The 18,349-nt window shown below is 40.3% G+C and overlaps 2 protein-coding genes across 2 annotated transcripts in view; one reads left to right on the forward strand and one right to left on the reverse strand.

Moving 5' to 3' along the window:
- LOC135254102 (uncharacterized) overlaps positions 1–13,433 on the forward strand; it is a 32,988-nt gene extending 19,555 nt beyond the window's left edge. Inside the window, exons 13-29 of the mRNA XM_064334055.1 lie at positions 369–466; positions 1,153–1,321; positions 1,543–1,698; positions 1,791–2,302; positions 2,659–2,950; positions 3,043–3,554; positions 3,912–4,203; positions 4,296–4,807; positions 5,166–5,457; positions 5,559–7,043; positions 7,300–7,419; positions 8,197–8,302; positions 9,073–9,312; positions 10,600–10,823; positions 11,286–11,382; positions 12,102–12,251; positions 12,432–13,433. Coding sequence (XP_064190125.1) covers positions 369–466; positions 1,153–1,321; positions 1,543–1,698; positions 1,791–2,302; positions 2,659–2,950; positions 3,043–3,554; positions 3,912–4,203; positions 4,296–4,807; positions 5,166–5,457; positions 5,559–7,043; positions 7,300–7,419; positions 8,197–8,302; positions 9,073–9,312; positions 10,600–10,823; positions 11,286–11,382; positions 12,102–12,251; positions 12,432–12,612 — 5,438 coding nt within the window. The 3' untranslated portion in view covers positions 12,613–13,433. The remainder of the gene's footprint in view (positions 1–368; positions 467–1,152; positions 1,322–1,542; positions 1,699–1,790; positions 2,303–2,658; positions 2,951–3,042; positions 3,555–3,911; positions 4,204–4,295; positions 4,808–5,165; positions 5,458–5,558; positions 7,044–7,299; positions 7,420–8,196; positions 8,303–9,072; positions 9,313–10,599; positions 10,824–11,285; positions 11,383–12,101; positions 12,252–12,431) is intronic.
- A 2,118-nt stretch (positions 13,434–15,551) lies between these two features.
- Positions 15,552–18,349, reverse strand: part of LOC135253041 (cilia- and flagella-associated protein 44) — a 32,473-nt gene continuing 29,675 nt past the window's right edge. The window contains exons 32-34 of the mRNA XM_064331819.1: positions 17,784–17,944; positions 17,436–17,570; positions 15,552–16,018 (exon numbers count right to left, since the gene is read on the reverse strand). Coding sequence (XP_064187889.1) covers positions 15,770–16,018; positions 17,436–17,570; positions 17,784–17,944 — 545 coding nt within the window. The 3' untranslated portion in view covers positions 15,552–15,769. The remainder of the gene's footprint in view (positions 16,019–17,435; positions 17,571–17,783; positions 17,945–18,349) is intronic.

An 18,349-nucleotide genomic window follows, 5' to 3' on the forward strand; every position in this document is an offset into this window, starting at 1 on the left:
GGGAAGGAACCGGAGCTGGTGTGTGAAGCTGAGAGGTACCAACTAGATTTTTCGAGCCTACAGACAAGAATCTAGTGGTATCAAAAGCAGCACTCAGAACAGATATACAGCCGCAATCAAGGGAGAGAAAGAGATCATTTAATTCTTGGGCATAGGTCTCCGTACTATGATGCTTCCTAAGACTGAAACCTCTCATGTACATTGTTAGCCAGTAAGATTGAATAAAGTGGTTGAGCAACACATTTCTCAAGAATCATTGATAGAAATTGTCATCTTGTCCTTTGGAATTCTTGAATGTGTAGCAAACAATCAGAATGTAGTCTGACAACCAGACATGTTAAACTTATTTGCCATTTTCCTCTCTCTAGGCCATCACTCCATCCCACAACCAATGGAGAATATTTTTGACCAGAGCAGTGAAAGTCCTGTCTTCGCCACCATAATCAAAGAACATTTAGCTTCATGGGTAACCTGGGACATTCTGGGTTTTCTTGGCTAAAGCTATGATAATTTCTCCTCAACCAGTCATTTAGATCTATCATTTAATTTAAATTTCATATGTTAATGTGTAATTCACCAACCATTCAATATACCATCAGTAAATCTGAATATAAAGACTAGTTCATTTTTTATTAGGGAGTATTATGTGTTTTTTCAACCCAGTTTGACTATTTTCACCTGCAAATTTTATTTCTTACCAAAAATCAATTTCAGTTTTTAATGAACTCACATTAAATGGAAGATCATGTGATCAAATCAGTATATGACTACATCAAATTCATGTTGTTAAAATCCTGTCCTCAGAGGACATGTATATGTGCAATTATAAGCCTCTATATAATTAAAATCTATTCAGGATTTCCTTATTTTTCTTCAATTTCACTTTTATTCAGCGTTGAGGGTTTTGGCAAGTTTGGGTCGTAACTGCAGTTAAAACATTGTACTGGTGAATTTGATATAAGGCGTGGGGAAGAATAATCTGCTGATCAGACTGTTACTCATTGTTTTTTTAACTATGCAACCTTGGTGTTTATAGTGATCAGCAGAGCAATATCCTATTTATATTTTTAAACAGTGAGCAAATATAGCCAACCATTATAAAGTCTATTTCCTGTTCCTTTTCATTTGTTTGTTCTTTTTTTTTGACTGGAGACCGGAGAACCACTTCAAGAAACTGAGCACATAGGGCTGCTCCATCATACTGCCCACTGTGCTCCCATTCTTGTCAGCACTGATGCTATGCACAGGAGAACCGTTACTTCTCTGTTCAAGATCTCTGGTGAAGAGCAGTCTTGCAGTGCTGAGCTGACGTTGGAAAGACGTAAGACTGAGCAGAAAATGAAGTATGCATGTAGAGCCATTAAAGATGTGAAAGCACAATAGTAGATTCCCTAACACAGACTAATACTTTATTGACAAGGGAACGAGTGCCTTTCTAAGTATGCATGTTTTATATTTGCCAGTATTATTGATTCAAACAGCGACTAAATATGATCATCTTGAGCTGATACATAATTAACACTTATTTAACTCTGTTCTCAGAGGAGACCGAGTTTGATGAAAGAGATGCCTGGGATAAACTTTACCAGCACAGACCTGAAAAGGACTGGAAGGAGGAGGAATGCAATGAATTATGCCCTGTGTTATCAGAAGGCATAATGATTGCAGACACATCCAATAATTTGACAAAACATCAAGGTAAAGTATTGAACAGGGTTGTGTGAGTATCAAGTGCTCTCCCTGTAAATTGTGGTTTACAGAAATGTCTGACCTCCGTTGTGTATCTCTAGAGCAATCCAGAAAGCTGGGGTGTTTGGCGCGGTTGGACACAGCCCTGTCTCTACCCTACTCTGAGGCAGAAGACCCTACTTTTGGTTTGAATAGCATCCCCATGCAGAGGCTCATTAAGAGCACCTCCTGCAGCCACGCCCAGGAGGTTTCTTGCCTCTCTGCCCCTGGAGTGATTTTGAAAGAGATAACGGCGCAGGAGCAAGCCTATGAGCATCTGAGGTCCAGTCTCTCTAAACAGCTGAATGAACCCCTTCTGGAGTACAGAGAGGACCATGCTGATACAGAAGGCAGAAAAGGCCAGAGAGGTGGCCCATCACACTGTATAACCATGGTTAAATCCATCTCTTGTGATAGCGGAGTCACAAGGCCTCAGTCTAATGTCAACAAGCAGGATCAGTTGTGGAGCAGGTCCTTAGACGATTTTATGAGCATGATTCCAGAGTCAACTGAACTGAGGGAATCAGGGGAGAAAAGCAAAAAGCTGGAGATTTCTAGGACTGAGTGTATTCAGGTGAAGTGTTTTTTTTACGCAATTTGTCAAAATACCATATTAAATATTAGGGAAACAGTTGCTGTTTTGTTGCTGTTTGATGGGAGCACAAGCTTATATCATGCCTCATACTGACATGTAATATGTTGCTTATTTCTCTAGTATAAAATTCTACATTTTAATGAGGAAATGACAGGTAATGAGTAATAATGAACAGTATATTGTCAATTACATTTTAAACATGTACGTGAGAGGATGGTAATTTAATTCCCAGTCCATAATCGCATTATCACTGGAGAATTGTTTGATAAGAATCCTTATAGCAAATTCATATAGAGATTCTGAGATTTAACTCTTAGCTCATTGTGCCCTTGTAGTACTCACTCGCCTGCAAAGGCCCAGTGATGCTGCAGCAGTCCATCCCAGAGCTACTGGTGGCTCCAGCCAAGCACACTTCATTGGCTGTCCCCAAAGACCAGAATGACCACAGTATCACTTCTGTTAGCAGTGGATCCTCTTCTGAGTTTAATAAAACAGATACCTGGGATAAAATTTACCAGCACAGACCTGAAAAGGACTGGAAGCAGGAGGAATGCAATGAATTATGCCCTTTGTCATCAGACAGCATAATGACTTCAGACACATCAAATAATGTGACAGAACATCAAGGTAAAGTATTGAACAGGGTTGTGTGAGTATCAAGTGTTCTCCCTGTAAATTGTGGTTTACGTAGATGCCTGACCTCTGTTGTGTATCTCTAGAGCAATCCAGAAAGCTGGGGTGTTTGGCGCGGTTGGACACAGCCCTGTCTCTACCCTACTCTGAGGCAGAGGACTCTACTTTTGGTTTGAATAGCATCCCCAGGCAGAGGCTCATTAAGAGCACCTCCTGCAGCCACGCCCAGGAGGTTTCCTGCCTCTCTGCCCCTGGAGTGATTTTGAAAGAGATAACGGCGCAGGAGCAAGCCTATGAGCATCTGAGGTCCAGTCTCTCTAAACAGCTGAATGAACCCCTTCTGGAGTACAGAGAGGACCGTGCTGATACAGAAGGCAGAAAAGGCCAGAGAAGTGGCCCATCACACTGTGTAGCCATGGTTAAATCCATCTCTTATGACAGCGGAGTCACAAGGCCTCAGTCTGACATCTACAGGCAGCATCAGTTGTGGAGCAGGTCCTTAGATGATTTTATGAGCATGATTCCAGAGTCAACTGAACTGAGGGAATCAGGGGAGAAAAGCAAAAATTTGGAGATTTCTAGGACTGAGTGTATTCAGGTAAAGTGTTTTTTTTCCCGCAGTTTGTCAAAATACCATATTAAATATTAGGGAAACAGTTGCTGTTTTGCTGACGTTAGATGGGAGCACAAGCTTATATCATGTCTCATATTGATATGTAATATGTTGCTTATTTCTCTAGTATAATATTCTACATTTCAATGAGGAAATGGCAGATAATGGTTGATGATGAACAGTATATTGTAAATTATATTTTAAACATGTACGTGAGAGGATGGTAATTAAATTCCCAGTCCATAATCGCATTATCACTGGAGAATTGCTTGATAAGAATCCTTATAGCACATTCATATAGAAATTCTGTCATTTAACTCTTAGCTCCTTGTTTCCTTGTAGTACTCACTCGCCTGCAAAGGCCCAGTGATGCTGCAGCAGTCCATCCCAGAGCTACTGGTGGCTCCAGCCAAGCACACTTCATTGGCTGTCCCCAAAGACCAGCATGACCACAATGTCACTTCTGTTAGCAGTGGATCCTCTTCTGAGTTTAATAAAACAGACGTCTGGGATAAACGTCACCAGGACATACCTGAAAAGGACTGGAAGGAGGAGGAATACAATGAATTATGCCCTTTGTCATCAGACAGCATAATGACTTCAGACACATCCAATAATGTGACAAAACATCAAGGTAAAGTATTGAACAGGGTTGTGTGAGTATCAAGTGTTCTCCCTGTAAATTGTGGTTCACATAGATGCCTGACCTCTGTTGTGTATCTCTAGAGCAATCCCGAAAGCTGGGGTGTTTGGTGCGGTTGGACACAGCCCTGTCTCTACCCCACTCTGAGGCAGAGGACTCTACTTTTGGTTTGAATAGCATCCCCAGGCAGAGGCTCATTAAGAGCACTTCCTGCAGCCACGCCCAGGAGGTTTCCTGCCTCTCTGCCCCTGGAGTGATTTTGAAAGAGATAACGGCGCAGGAGCAAGCCTATGAGCATCTGAGGTCCAGTCTCTCTAAACAGCTGAATGAACCCCTTCTGGAGTACAGAGAGGACCGTGCTGATACAGAAGGCAGGAAAGGCCAGAGAGGTGGCCCATCACACTGTGTAGCCATGGTTAAACCAATCTCTTATGACAGCGGAGACACAAGGCCTCAGTCTGACGTCTACAAGCAGCATCAGTTGTGTAGCAGGTCCGTAGATGATTTTATGAGCATGATTCCAGAGTCAACTGAACTGAGGGAATCAGGGGAGAAAAGCAAAAAGGTGGAGACTTTTAGGACTGAGTGTATTCAGGTAAAGTGTTTTTTTCCCCCGCAATTTGTCAAAATACCATATTAAATATTAGGGAAACAGTTGCTGTTTTGCTGACGTTTGATGGGAGCACAAGCTTATATCATGTCTCATATTGATATGTAATATGTTGCTTATTTCTCTAGTATAATATTCTACATTTCAATGAGGAAATGGCAGATAATGGTTAATGATGAACAGTATATTGTAAATTATATTTTCAACTTGAACGTGAGAGGATGGTAATTCAATTCCCAGTCCATAATCGCATTTTCACTGGAGAATTGCTTGATAAGAATCCTTATAGCACATTCATATAGAGATTCTGAGATTTAACTCTTAGCTCATTGTGCCCTTGTAGTACTCACTTGCCTGCAAAGGCCCAGTGATGCTGCAGCAGTCTATCTCAGAGCTACTGGTGGCTCCAAGCAAGCACACTTCATTGGCTGTCCCCAAAGACCAGCATGACCACAATGTCACTTCTGTTAGCAGTGGATCCTCTTCTGAGTTTAATAAAACAGACGTCTGGGATAAACTTCACCAGGACATACCTGAAAAGGACTGGAAGGAGGAGGAATACAATGAATTATGCCCTGTGTTATCAGACAGCATAATGACTTCAGACACATCAAATAATGTGACAAAACATCAAGGTAAAGTATTGAACAGGGTTGTGTATCAAGAGAGAGTATCAAGTGCTCTCCCTGTAAATTGTGGTTTACATAGATGCCTGACCTCTGTTGTGTATCTCTAGAGCAATCCAGAAAGCTGGGGTGTTTGGCGCGGTTGGACACAGCCCTGTCTGTACCCCACTCTGAGGCAGAGGACTCTTTTGGTTTGAATAGCATCCCCAGGCAGAGGCTCATTAAGAGCACCTCCTGCAGCCACGCCCAGGAGGTTTCCTGCCTCTCTGCCCCTGGAGTGATTTTGAAAGAGATAACGGCGCAGGAGCAAGCCTATGAGCATCTGAGGTCCAGTCTCTCTAAACAGCTGAATGAACCCCTTCTGGAGTACAGAGAGGACCATGCTGATACAGAAGGCAGAAAAGGCCAGAGAAGTGGCCCATCACACTGTATAACCATGGTTAAATCCATCTCTTATGACAGCGGAGTCACAAGGCCCCAGTCTGACATCTACAAGCAGCATCAGTTGTGGAGCAGGTCCTTAGGTGATTTTATGAGCATGATTCCAGACTCAGCTGAACTGAGGGAATCAGGGGAGAAAAGCAAAAAGGTGGACACTTTTAGCACTGGGGCTTTCATAGTTGATGAGGACGATGCTCCTGAAAATGTTGATACAGACCCTGAAGAATCAGTAAAGGCAGCTGTGGATACACAGATTGGGAGCAGAACTTATTCACTTGCTGCTGAGAAGGCTGCCATGATTGAAATGACTCTGCCTTTAATGGTGCAGTCCCTGCCTGAAGAGGTTAAAACAATGACACATGTAATATTTGCTCCGGGGATGCATGAAGAATTAGAATGTAGCTCCATTCCGGAGACAACGCAAGCTGAGCACACATTAATATTGAGCAGCATGCAGCCAGTCAAGAAGGGCTTATTGCAACAAAACCCATTATTTACAAAATCCCAGCTTTTGATTCCTAGTTCCTTGGAGCAATCGGACAGGCCCCAAAATATGGATATATCTCTGAAGCCTCTAGAGACATCCCAAGAGATCCTTTCACTTGATCCTCAAAATAAGGAGCAAGGTCTTTTCAGTTTACACAGTTCCGTCAATATAACTAATGTGGGGTTAAAAAAGTCAGACAAAGGTGATCAGGTGGCAGTGTTAGTTGAAGATGAAAACCCTGCCCTGCTGGAGATAAAAGAGGAAAAAAGGCCAGAGGATAGGAAACTGTCAACAGTGGAGAAATCAGATAGTACTCACAAAATCTCTCATATAAATGATTTTCAAAAAAAGTCTGCAACCCTTCAGGTATCTAACAAGAAAACCTTAAGCAATTTTTGTCGCTATGGTTCCCAGTCAGCACTCGACACCATACCCCCCTCTGGTAAATCTGGGAAGTCTGTGCTGAAGCAGTTTTTTTGGAGGCAGTCCGGGACAGTTAAGTCCTCCAAACAAAAAGGAAGGGAGAAACTGCCAGGACGTGATTTTCCCTCTTCACTGCAACAGCAACAAAAAGCTGAAGATCTCTCCATCTCAACGAAACTCATGGAATCCATGTCCAGATTTTCTAAGCTGTTGAACAGGAAATACAGTAAAGAAAAAGGGGAAGGTATGTCCTCAATTATTACATTTGACAAAACATACAAAAATGTCATTTTGCATCAGTTGCATTTGCTTATGTACATCTATTCATTTTCTGGCAGCACAACTTTGACATTATAGTCTCTTTGATTCAAGGGTGTGTGGCTATATATTTAAGTATATATTCTGTAGACTTTTTGTTGCAGAGTAACAGAAAAAAATGTCAAGGTGATATTTCATTACACTTTTTAATGTTCTACAACTTTTTTAATTTGGGTTTTCAGGTGACAGGTCAAAGGTAGCATCTCTTCCCAAGGGAATGCTGCTAGGCATTGGAGATGCAAGCTCACACAAGAGAGCACCCAGTGAATTCTACAAATTGCCCATTTTAAAGAAAAAGAAAGGTGTGAACATTACCTAAATAATGATTAAAAGAACCAAGGGTGGAAATTTAAATTAGGGATATGGGGGCAAGGAAGTTCTGGGGGCTTTGTTAGTAAGATGTGGGACTATTGCTTAAAGTGATGTTAAAAAAAGAAATGGAATAAAAAAACCCACACAAACCCAAATGCCTCAGACTAAACTGTTTCTGCTTTTATATACAGGTGCTAGTAATTTCTGATGATCACCTAACCATGTGTGATTCATCTACTGTTAGTTCTTGATGGGTTCAAGGTAAGGGTTACTCATTTCCTAATATATAAAACCATTGAAGTGAAAGTGGGTGCACTTTTTTTTCCACATCACTATTTCAATCGGAGAGATGCACTTGTGTTCTCATATTGTGAGAGATCACGAATTAAATGAAATTAATCAATTTGCCAAATGAATGGAATATAAATTCAGACTACCCAGATGGGAGTATCAGAGATACATATAGTAATACTAGTGAGAATCACAAAAAAAATAATTTAGAACAGAATTTAATATGGATATTTGGTGAAGCTGTGAGTTGTGAAGGGAGAGGTGTAGAAGAAATGCTCAGAAGTTCCTTTGTTAAAATGCTAAAGAAAATGGAGAACTTCAGTCTGTCATGAATAATAAGGGTTATGACATTGCTTGGTGAATGGGATTGGAATGAGTATCATGAAGCATATAAGCTTATCTGGAAAAGTATTCCCTGCTCCAAAGTCTGGGCAAATCTAATCTCATACATCCCTTGCCTCTTTTCCATTCTGCAGACATCCACATTCCCCTCACACCTGTGGAATTGGCAGCGGTAGCAGACACTGGATCAGACCGTCTGGCTGCATACAAGACCTACAGCTTTCTCTCCGAAATCAACAGGTCATAAACATGCACTGTTTTCTTTGTTTATCTGACAAAAATGAAAAGGACCAGGTTTAGCACATCAAATATGTTATCTTTTTTTTCATTTATAAATTACAAATTTAATTCCAAATTACAAATACATACAAGATTTGAAGCAAAAGAGGCAAGAGTCATAGTTCTCATTCAGGTCTTCCAAAATCCCCTTGGGATGTGACCCACTGTGACACCATTCGCAGTGTGCATATCCAGTGAGATATGAAAGATGACAAACAGCTTCTCCTTAACGCAGAACTTTCAGGTTAGTTTTACAAAAAAAAGAATGCAAGGAGATACATTAACATAATTCACTTTGCAATGGATTTACATCTGTGCAGTCTGTGCATATGTTTATTTCTTTGTGAATCTCTGAGAATGTGCAGAGTGAATAGTGAGGCTAGGTGGCGCACATATAAAGATACTTAATAATAAGTATTGGTGCAACTGCTTTATTGCCACAGAGACATAAATGCTATTCTGAAAATCATATTTAAGCCAATTCCTTTTTATTTGTATAGTATGTCAGAAAGATGCTTTACATGAAAATATGAAATTGTAAATGACTAAGCCTGAACCCCAAAAAACAGGAAGCATGTAAAAAAAAAAAAAAGAAATATGAAATACACAGATTGAACTTCTATGTGAAGGAATGCTTTCTGATGCACAAAACAATTGTATTATAACTGAATGTAACTATATAATTGCTACTGTCCATCGTATACAATGTGATTAATACTCCACTGTTACAGAGGCCGTTTCAGTGTGGTGAGACAGTGTCAGGATGACCAGAGCAAGCAACTATTTGCAGCAAAGATCATCCCCTACAAACAAGAGCAGCAGCAGCAGGTATTGCACGAATACCAGCTGTTGAAGAAGTTGGACCACACTCACATTGTCCAGCTACATGCTGCCTTCATCACCCCATGCTACCTGGTGTTGATTGAGGAGCTGTGTGCTGGACGTGAGCTTCTGCATAACCTGGCTGAGCGGTAGGTGACAAACCATCACCTCTGGTATGCACTGCATTTGTCTTTTGTTACACATTGTATGACATTGCAGGGTGAAAACACAATCTCTTACCTTGTTGGCAATATCGCTTTGTCTCAAAGCAACATTTCTTCACGAAATGATACTTATCCTCTTGATTACATTTGCCCTGTACTATATCAAGTATGTTGTTAAGCGATTAGACCCTGTTTGGCAATGCACGTATAGGCATATTTTTTTCCTGCAGTTTACCAATGATATTCATAAGATTTTCGTTTTTTTTCATTCATTAGTAAGTTGAGGAAATCCCATGTTACTAAAGAAGGATTGTGTGATTCGTACAAAAGAATGAGCATTAAGGGAACAGGTTCAAACCTTCCAATAAAAAAAAAAACTAGTTTTAAAGGAGTAACATAATGAAAAAGAACAGTAACCCTTATACACAATAAAAAAGCTTTTCTCAGCACATTAAATGCAACTGAGCACTTGAATCAGAATAAGCTGAGCAGAGTTGTAGCACAACTTAATTTGCAAATTCATACCCTCAGACTGCAGCTCACCTTTCTTATTTATTTGTTTATTTGAAAGGGGCAATGGACGGATAGTAACTGCCTCAGAATTAGCTTAATAGCTAAATTTCATCTGTCCCTTGGCAGGTAAAATGCAGGCAAATTTGCAAAACATGTGTACCAGCAGCAATTTTCAATAAGAATAAATACACTCAATACACTCTAGCAGAAAAGTCAACGAAAAGGAAAAAATATAATTGCAAAAAGTACCTAAGTAGCATATGATGTGACAAATAACATTTTTAAAAATTACAAGAATTCCACTTGTCTAAAACCCCATTATCTCCAAAACTATATAAAATACAGTCATGGTTCAAAGCTTGAACTAAAGAGCACATTTGTTCCAACATGACCAAATCCCCTGCACTAAGACTGCATAAGGACTTTGGTATTCTAATTCTTCCAAGATATGTACATCGGGTTTTCAAGATCAGGCTTGATATGGTGCTACATATTATCAAGTTTGTAGGTAAACGGTGAGCACTAGGTGAGCACCTTATAGTGGTAGGAAAATGACAAGCATTGCTGGGCAGAATGGCCTGTTCTCATTGTTATGTAATGTTACACAATAAATTGATTGAACTTTGAGGACCACAAACAGTTGGTTTCCTCAGTTGAAAAATATAATGACAGTCAAATATAAATTTACTTTGCTGTGAAATGTGAAAAGTGTAAAATGAGAATCCTAACTCTACCACCTCCTCCCTCTTGTCTCTGCAGGGACCTGTATGCAGAGATGCATGTAGCAGAGCTCCTGCAGCAGATTCTGAGCGGTGTGGACTACCTTCACAGCAGCTACATTGTGCACCTGGACTTAAAGTCAGACAACATACTTGTGACAGATCACAACCTATTGAAGATAGTGGACCTGGGTTCAGCCCAGACCTTCACCCCAGGACAGACCCTCTCTGTGGAGCACATTCAGGAAACAAAGGAGAACAAAGGTTCGGATTGGCTTTATAATTTATATAATATATATATATTATCTATAACTTATTCAATCTCCACTTCACCACAATAGTTTTTTATGATAAAGTTACATTATTCTGGGGTTAAAACAAATGCAAGCAAGGCATATTGCTCACATTTGGTAGTTTATTGGTAGTTCAGTATATTGCTTTGACTTGGGGGGGTGGGGGTGCAAGGAGAGATTTTGGGTGCTTTATCTACTAATAGGCCTAGGGCCATATTTATTCAAGGAATAGTCACAGCACAGACACAATAGTTGTGATGCGGCCACAGATATTGACACATTAATGAACGATTTAACAGGCCTGGTTCTATTTATGCAATCAAATAAATTAAATGCACTCATTCAATTTTTCAGTAGGAGACAGTTCAGTAGGATGGAATTCATTGTGATACATGTCAAACAAATAAACATCTTTGTCTGTTATGGTTTCCAGTAAATATTGCCCTTCCCAAAGCACCTGAAGTTTTAGAAAGGGAAGCTGTGGGACCTGAAACAGACATCTGGGCCATTGGCGTTTTGATTTTTATCATGTGAGTATGCATATATCCTCATTGTAATGGAAGTTATTAACCCCCTAGTTAATATTAACAATCTAATTTGGACCAGGTGTATTCCATTTTCTTGAGATATCACACTCGATACATTCGACCCATGTCTGTTGATTTTGAATCTACCAGTGTTGAACTGCAGGACTGCAGAATAAATAGCAAATTTCTGGTGGCTCTGTGTCTGTCACAGAAAATATTACCTGAAGCCGTGGCGTAGTCAGGGCAAAGTTGTTGAAAATCACAGAAAACTGAAAAAAGTGAAAGAGTGCTTATGTGCGGCAGTGGGAAATAATTGAAATAATTTGCGAAAATGTAGCAACTGTACTAAAAGCAGACTGTAAAAGATCAGAAAACACTCTGGGTTATGCTTTCCGCTCAGATGGATATGCAGGCTTTCAATGATTTTAAACTACAATGAATATGTATTTGGAGCCTATCATGCCTATTCTAGTTCTGTTTTCACGGCATACCTATATTATCCCAAATTCCTGTAAGTATAAGTATCTTATCTGAAGGGCCCAAGGGGGAAAATGGTTTCTGAATGAACTACAAAAGGTAGAAAATTACATAGTTGTGTTCACATTCTATGCTAAATTCCATATCTCAAACAGCCTAATATATTCAGAAGAACTAGTATATGAGTTTCATATCAAATACTGCCTGTATTTGCCGAGCTTTTTTGTTCAATGTCCCACCCATAGGCTGAGTGGGGATGACCCCTTCAAATCTGAGCTGCACTGGGAAAGCGAAGACAACATCAGGAAAGGGAAAATACAGTTCAGCAGGTGCTATCCTGGGCTTTCTGAGGGATCAGTCAGTTTCATCAAGAGGACTCTTAACTATAAGCCCTGGTGAGATTGCAGAGGCACTTCCATTGGTGTGAGTGCTGCTTTTAGCAGCAGTCATGCCTCCAACAAATCAATGCTCTTCCTTATTGATTAAACATTTGTGTACAATTAATTTCACATTAATGCAGAAGTGAAAAACTGACAGATGAGATCATTTTGCTGATGAACCACTCCATTTTGCAGGGGAAGACCGTCAGCTGCAGAGTGCCTCCAAATTCCATGGGTTAAGGGGTTACATCACTCATCCCGCCACTGTCACTCCATTGTGTGCTTCTCCACCGACAAACTGCAGGCTTATCTTGAGGAGCAGGAGATGAAGCGAGAGAAAGCCTGCACAAAGATGGATGTTCCACTCCTCAATTAAGGGCAGATCCAAATTAGCAAGGTGGATATCTCACTAAACTCACCAGCTACCAATCATATTTGCATGTCTGTGGAACCCATCCATATGAGAGCAAATTATTATGCCATGATGTTTAGTCTTAGTCTTAATTTCAAGTAATTCCATTTTGCACAAAAATTTCAATAAATAACAAAATCAGATACTCAGATATCCATTTCTACAATACTTTCAAGTTATATCAGTTGTGTGAAAAGACCTAGTTCCTAGAACCTAGAACTCTATATTACCTAGTTCATTTTCCAGTTGTATTGCAATAACATATCAGCATCTGCTTTATCACTGCACTGGCCAAGTGGAGGTTCTTGCGCATAATATGTTAAAGACAAGATTGATGGGATCCTTGATGGTATGTATTGTCAAAAGTTAGCAATAACAGTAATAATGATAATAATAGTAATAATAATAATAAGAAGAAGAAGAATAAACTTTACTTGAATAGCACCTTTCTTACAAGAAATGCAGCTCAAATTTATTTACAATAAAGAAATTACATGCACCGAGTGCTTCACATGAAAACAGACATATAATGAACATAAAAACGGATAAAATGGCATAATTATAAAAACAGGGATAGAATGCCAAAATTAATTTGACATAGAATGAACATTTAAAAAAATATACTAAGCATATGTCCTCAAAAAATAAGAGAAATGTGCCATACATAGTGTTTGCAGTTGGTTGCATATTTTTAGATATGAGCATGTAAAAGAATGTTCTGACAGTGTGAGAAACAAGTTCCTGTGCATCTGTGAAAAATGAATTAAAGCACCACCATGCACACGCTGCATATTGCACATTGTATTTTGTTGTAGTTATTTAACATCTAAATGTATGAAAAAATACAAGAATGTCCTGAAATATGGGGAAAATATCACAGAAAGGTGCGCAATGCTCTTTACGCTGTGTGCTGCTCGCCTCTGGTCTAGAAAACACCAACTATCACAAGCCACACCCAGTGCGCAACACGCCACGCCACTGACTGCACCCATTCACCATGTGGCATTGATTCTGGAAAACTGAGCACAACATCTTAGGCATGTTTCTGACGTATAACAACTACTAAGCAGCCTCACTCCATGCTCCATTAGTATTTTCTGCAGCTACTTCTGGTGGTGATGAAACAGTTGAAACAGTCAAAAGAGTAGGCATATTTTTCAAACGCTCTGATACTACATTCAGAAATAAGAGTTATTTGATGGAGATTAAAGGGACCACCTTTTTGACGCAAACTGTGTCATTTGGCTTCAAAGGGTTAAAGCCCCCTATAGCAGTTATGATAAGTGAGTTAAAACATGCCCTAGGGGGCCTCCGGGGGACTCGAAAAAGATTTCACATGCCCGTTGCTCTGCCGTTTCCTGTCCGATTCACGTGAGGTTTGTGTTTTCCCAGTCAGTAGGGTCTGTGCTTTCAAATGACATAGTTGAATGGCATATGCTCGAAAATTTTGGTGGTGCCCCCTGTTGTAAACTCTTGGATTGGAGTAACCAATCTGCTTCTGACATTATCCAGTGGAGTCAGAGAAGCAATCTGGATCCCTGAGTTTCTATCCAGACACTCAGAGCCCGAGCTACACGCCTTCAAATTTGGCAGAAATCATACTTTCATAGGGGCCCCCAGTATTTCAGGTCCAGTTTGGGAATTTTCCTATGTGACTTAATCCGAATCCCCTCACTAGAAATGAGTAAGTCAATTTCTGGAATTTCCTGCACATTAAGATTTTCTTTTACATAGAGAGCTACACCCCTACCTTTCTTACTGGATCTATTCTTCCTAATAAGTTTGTACCCCTCTATATTATATTCATCTCCATCCCCAAGCCATGTCTCTGTACTCTCTGTAATCCCAACTATGTCAAATCCAATTTTTTCATAACAACTTCAAGTTCCAAAAATTATGCTTTGTGCATTTAAAAAAAGACAATTCAGACTAATACTTCTACACATCCTCTCTTGTTCCCACACTCCTCAGCTCCAGACCATGCATACTAAAATTCTGCTATAAAGACTGTATTAGTGTTCTCCCTCTTTTTATAGGTAGCCTAGACAGCTTCCATCTGGGCATTCTGCACCTACCTACCCCATTCATTCCCTGTTCCTGACCCGCAAGTCCCTAATTTAAATATTTAGTGCTTCCCTGAGCATATACTGGCCCAAGATATTAATTATTAACAGTACTAACCTTCAAAGCACTGGGCCTTGTCACAATGATACAGTCTAAGCAACAGCTGTGGGAGCATCTAAATGACAGGTGAACCTTTGTGTTAGCATGTAATGTTATGTTTATAAATGTCAAGGAGAGGTTATACAGATGACCACTGATTGAAATCTGGCTTGCCATGAAACTACATGCACTGTTAAACAGTATGATCCAGAGAAACCTCACCAGCCAGAGTAGGTGCATAGCTTTTGGTCATGATCGTGAAAAATATATGTAATGTTGGACAATATTTAAGTCTGATAGTGAAACAATCAGTTTACAGTTTGATTATGGAAAAAGATTAGTTTTAGTTTTCCAGTGGAGGTTGGTCAGGTCCTCTAGCTGGGAGGCGCAATGGTGTCATACAGGAGAAGATTTAATCACTTGTTGAAACTGAAATGAGTGCTGTTAACTGTGGCTACATAGAGGGGAATAGATATTAGGCTATAGGGAGGTTGGGGCCTTTCAGACTCGATCAGGATAAATCCTGATTCATCCCCTCCTCTGCCCTGCACAAAATGTCTGTGCACACTTTGGACGGTCACTGTGGCAACCCCTTGCCCTGCTCTTACCGCCAGTGCTCCAAGCTCTGGTCAATATTTACTCTTTTTGATACAACCAAACTAAAAACTGAAGAACGGCATCAACCCCCACCCCACAAGAAGAATTATCCAGTTTTAACAGACACACAGACACTGTTTTACTCAAGGTAGTTTTAATTCTGGTGTATTAAATCAAAGTCAATACTGCATTTAAATAATAGGTAGAACCAGGAAAAGAAAGAAACTGAGAAAAAGACTGAATGAGAGAGGGGGAGAGCACACGAGACAGAGAGTGAAAGAGAAAGACAGACAGCAAGAAAGAGACAGTGACCGACACAAACGAGACAGCAAAAGAAAGAGGAGTGGCTTTACTGATGGGACTAGTCCAGGCCCTTTCGGCTGCTGTGCAGAGAGCCTGGTGCTCCTCCAGATCGGAGGGGTGGGTGAGGCCTATCATTGCTGTAGGTGGAAGGGAGGCACTGTGTCGGGGGCAGGACATGCCCTCCCTTGTGGGACAGCATGGTGATCTCCCGCCTCAGAGTTTCTATCTCTTCAGCCTGAGAGGCAACTGCCTTTTGCAACCTGAGTCTCTCATCCTCCTCACGCCGGTGGTCCCTGAACTGAGCGCCCTGCAGGCCCACACACAGACACACACACACACACACACGTTCCAAGTTTACAATTTAAATATTCTAATTTTCAAGACATCACATTACATTTCAGCCATTTAGCAGAGCATCTTTCACAGCTTTTGCATTTCATACAAAGTATCAATTTACACAGATAGACATATACTAAGGCAATTCAGTTTTGGGAGTTTGCTCAAAGGTATCCAGCAAGTAACACATGCTTGCCTGCAGGAAATTTCCTAAATTGTCACATTACTCTACTGAGCCTGCACTGGAATAATTTTAGTCCTATTTGTCAGATCGAACCTTTTTAGTTTTCATTTGAAATAAATAGTTCCTCTCTGGCATTAGTCAGTTGTGGTATTCCACAGGGCACTATTCTGGGTCCGAATTTGCTCTCATTATACATGCGGGAAGCCATATTATTTGTTGTCATGATTTACTGATGTCACGCTATTGGACCACCGGCAGTCTATATGAAGCTGGTTGTGAGAAACCTTGGAATTATTTTTGATCCATATCTAAGCTTTGATCATAATATGAAAAAACTAGTGCAGTCATGTTTTATCAACTGAGAAACACTGCATCAGTTTTATCCTTTGAGGACACTGAGAAAATTATACATACTGTTATTTCTTCACGCTGGACTACTGTAATGCTGTGTTTACATGCTTAAACCACCAGTCCATTGCTAGACTCCAAGCTGATTCTGATACCAGAATTTTGACTAAGACTTAAGTGTCACACATTACTCCTGTACTAGCTGCCCTTCATTGGTTGCCAGTTCATTTCATAATCAATTTTAAAATTTTACTCATCATTTACAAGTTGTACCAAATCATATTGTACAGTTGTTAGCTCCATATGAGACACATAGACCTCTTAAATCATCTTTGGATAAGGGCTTTTTAGCTGTCCAAGAATTCTGGTTGAGAACTAAAGGTGCGCCTGTGTTTGTTGTAAAAGCCCTGAGAACAGCCTCCCCTTGAACATTAGGACTGCTGAGTCAGTGGCCTCTTAGAGCCTTTAAATTCCTTCTCAAGACTCATTTTTATTCAATTGCCATTACAATGTATGATCTGTATTTGCCTTTTGTTTTTTCTGCTTTCATCTAATTTTATCACTTTCAATTTGTTATCTCTCTATTTGGTGTTTTAATTAGTTTAAGTCTTGTGTTACTTCTATGGTATTTTATGGTATTGTTTTTTTTTTGGTGTTATTTGTACTGCTGTAAAACACTTAGTGCTGTATGCTTGAAAAGTGCTATACAAATAAAGTTATTATTATTACTGCTATCCCCACTGAAATTCTGGTACACAATCCAAGCACTTGAAACACAACATTATGACCATCTCTCTCTCTCTCTCTCTCTCTCTCTCTGCCTCCCTCCCTCTTCTTCTCATACAAATGTCAGTACCATCTTCCTCTGCCTGGTGTCCAGTTGATCTTCCAGGTTCTTCTTCTCTTTCAGTAAGCAGGTAAGGGTGCAGACACGCTCAGTGTGCTGTCTGCTTACCTCCATCAGTGTCTGCTTTGCCTCAGTCAGCTTCACCTGAGACACACACACTGGTCAGCTTCATCTGACATGTACAGCAGTCATCTTTACCTGAGACAGGCACACAAACATCCAGTTTCACCTGAGACGCACACACGTGCACACACACACACACACACACACATACCAGCCAGCATCACAAAAGATACACACACCTACTGTACAAGCTTCACCTGAGACACACACAACACATACACAGTGGAACAGTACCTTCCAATGTTTGAGCTCATGTGTGTGTTGGACATCCTTAATTCTGCTGTCGTGCTTCAGTTCCTCCACAACTCTGTTGCCAGAGAGAGTCTGCAGTGCCTCCAAGTCCACCAGTCGCCCAAACTTAGCCATCATCATAGCCTCGCAACGCTCCTCTAGTTCTGAGACACAGATACAGAGTCATACCCATAATGTCACAAACAGAGACATTACAATTACTAATACTTAGCAAACAAACAGACCACACAGTCTAGCATTCAGAGACGCACCCAGTGATGGTGTCGCCATTTAAGGGGATGGCTTAGCGAGGAAAATCAGTCCTGAGTATACTTTTACTTTAGTAAAACAACATTCTTTGTCACTGATTTGCTTAAGACACATACTGCCTAGTTGTTAGTATTTGTATGTAAACTTACTGATTGATGAACTTTCTAAGTGATTAATACACCTTTTTTGGTTTGTGTTTTTTTACAGGTGTTTCATTCTCAACGTAAGGTGAAAACCATGCAGTGCCTCTTATAAATTTTGCATGCAGCAGCACGACATTCTTTTAAAGCACAACAGAC

Source organism: Anguilla rostrata, chromosome 4 (genome assembly GCF_018555375.3).
Source record: "Anguilla rostrata isolate EN2019 chromosome 4, ASM1855537v3, whole genome shotgun sequence".
Taxonomy (NCBI): Eukaryota; Metazoa; Chordata; class Actinopteri; order Anguilliformes; family Anguillidae; genus Anguilla; species Anguilla rostrata.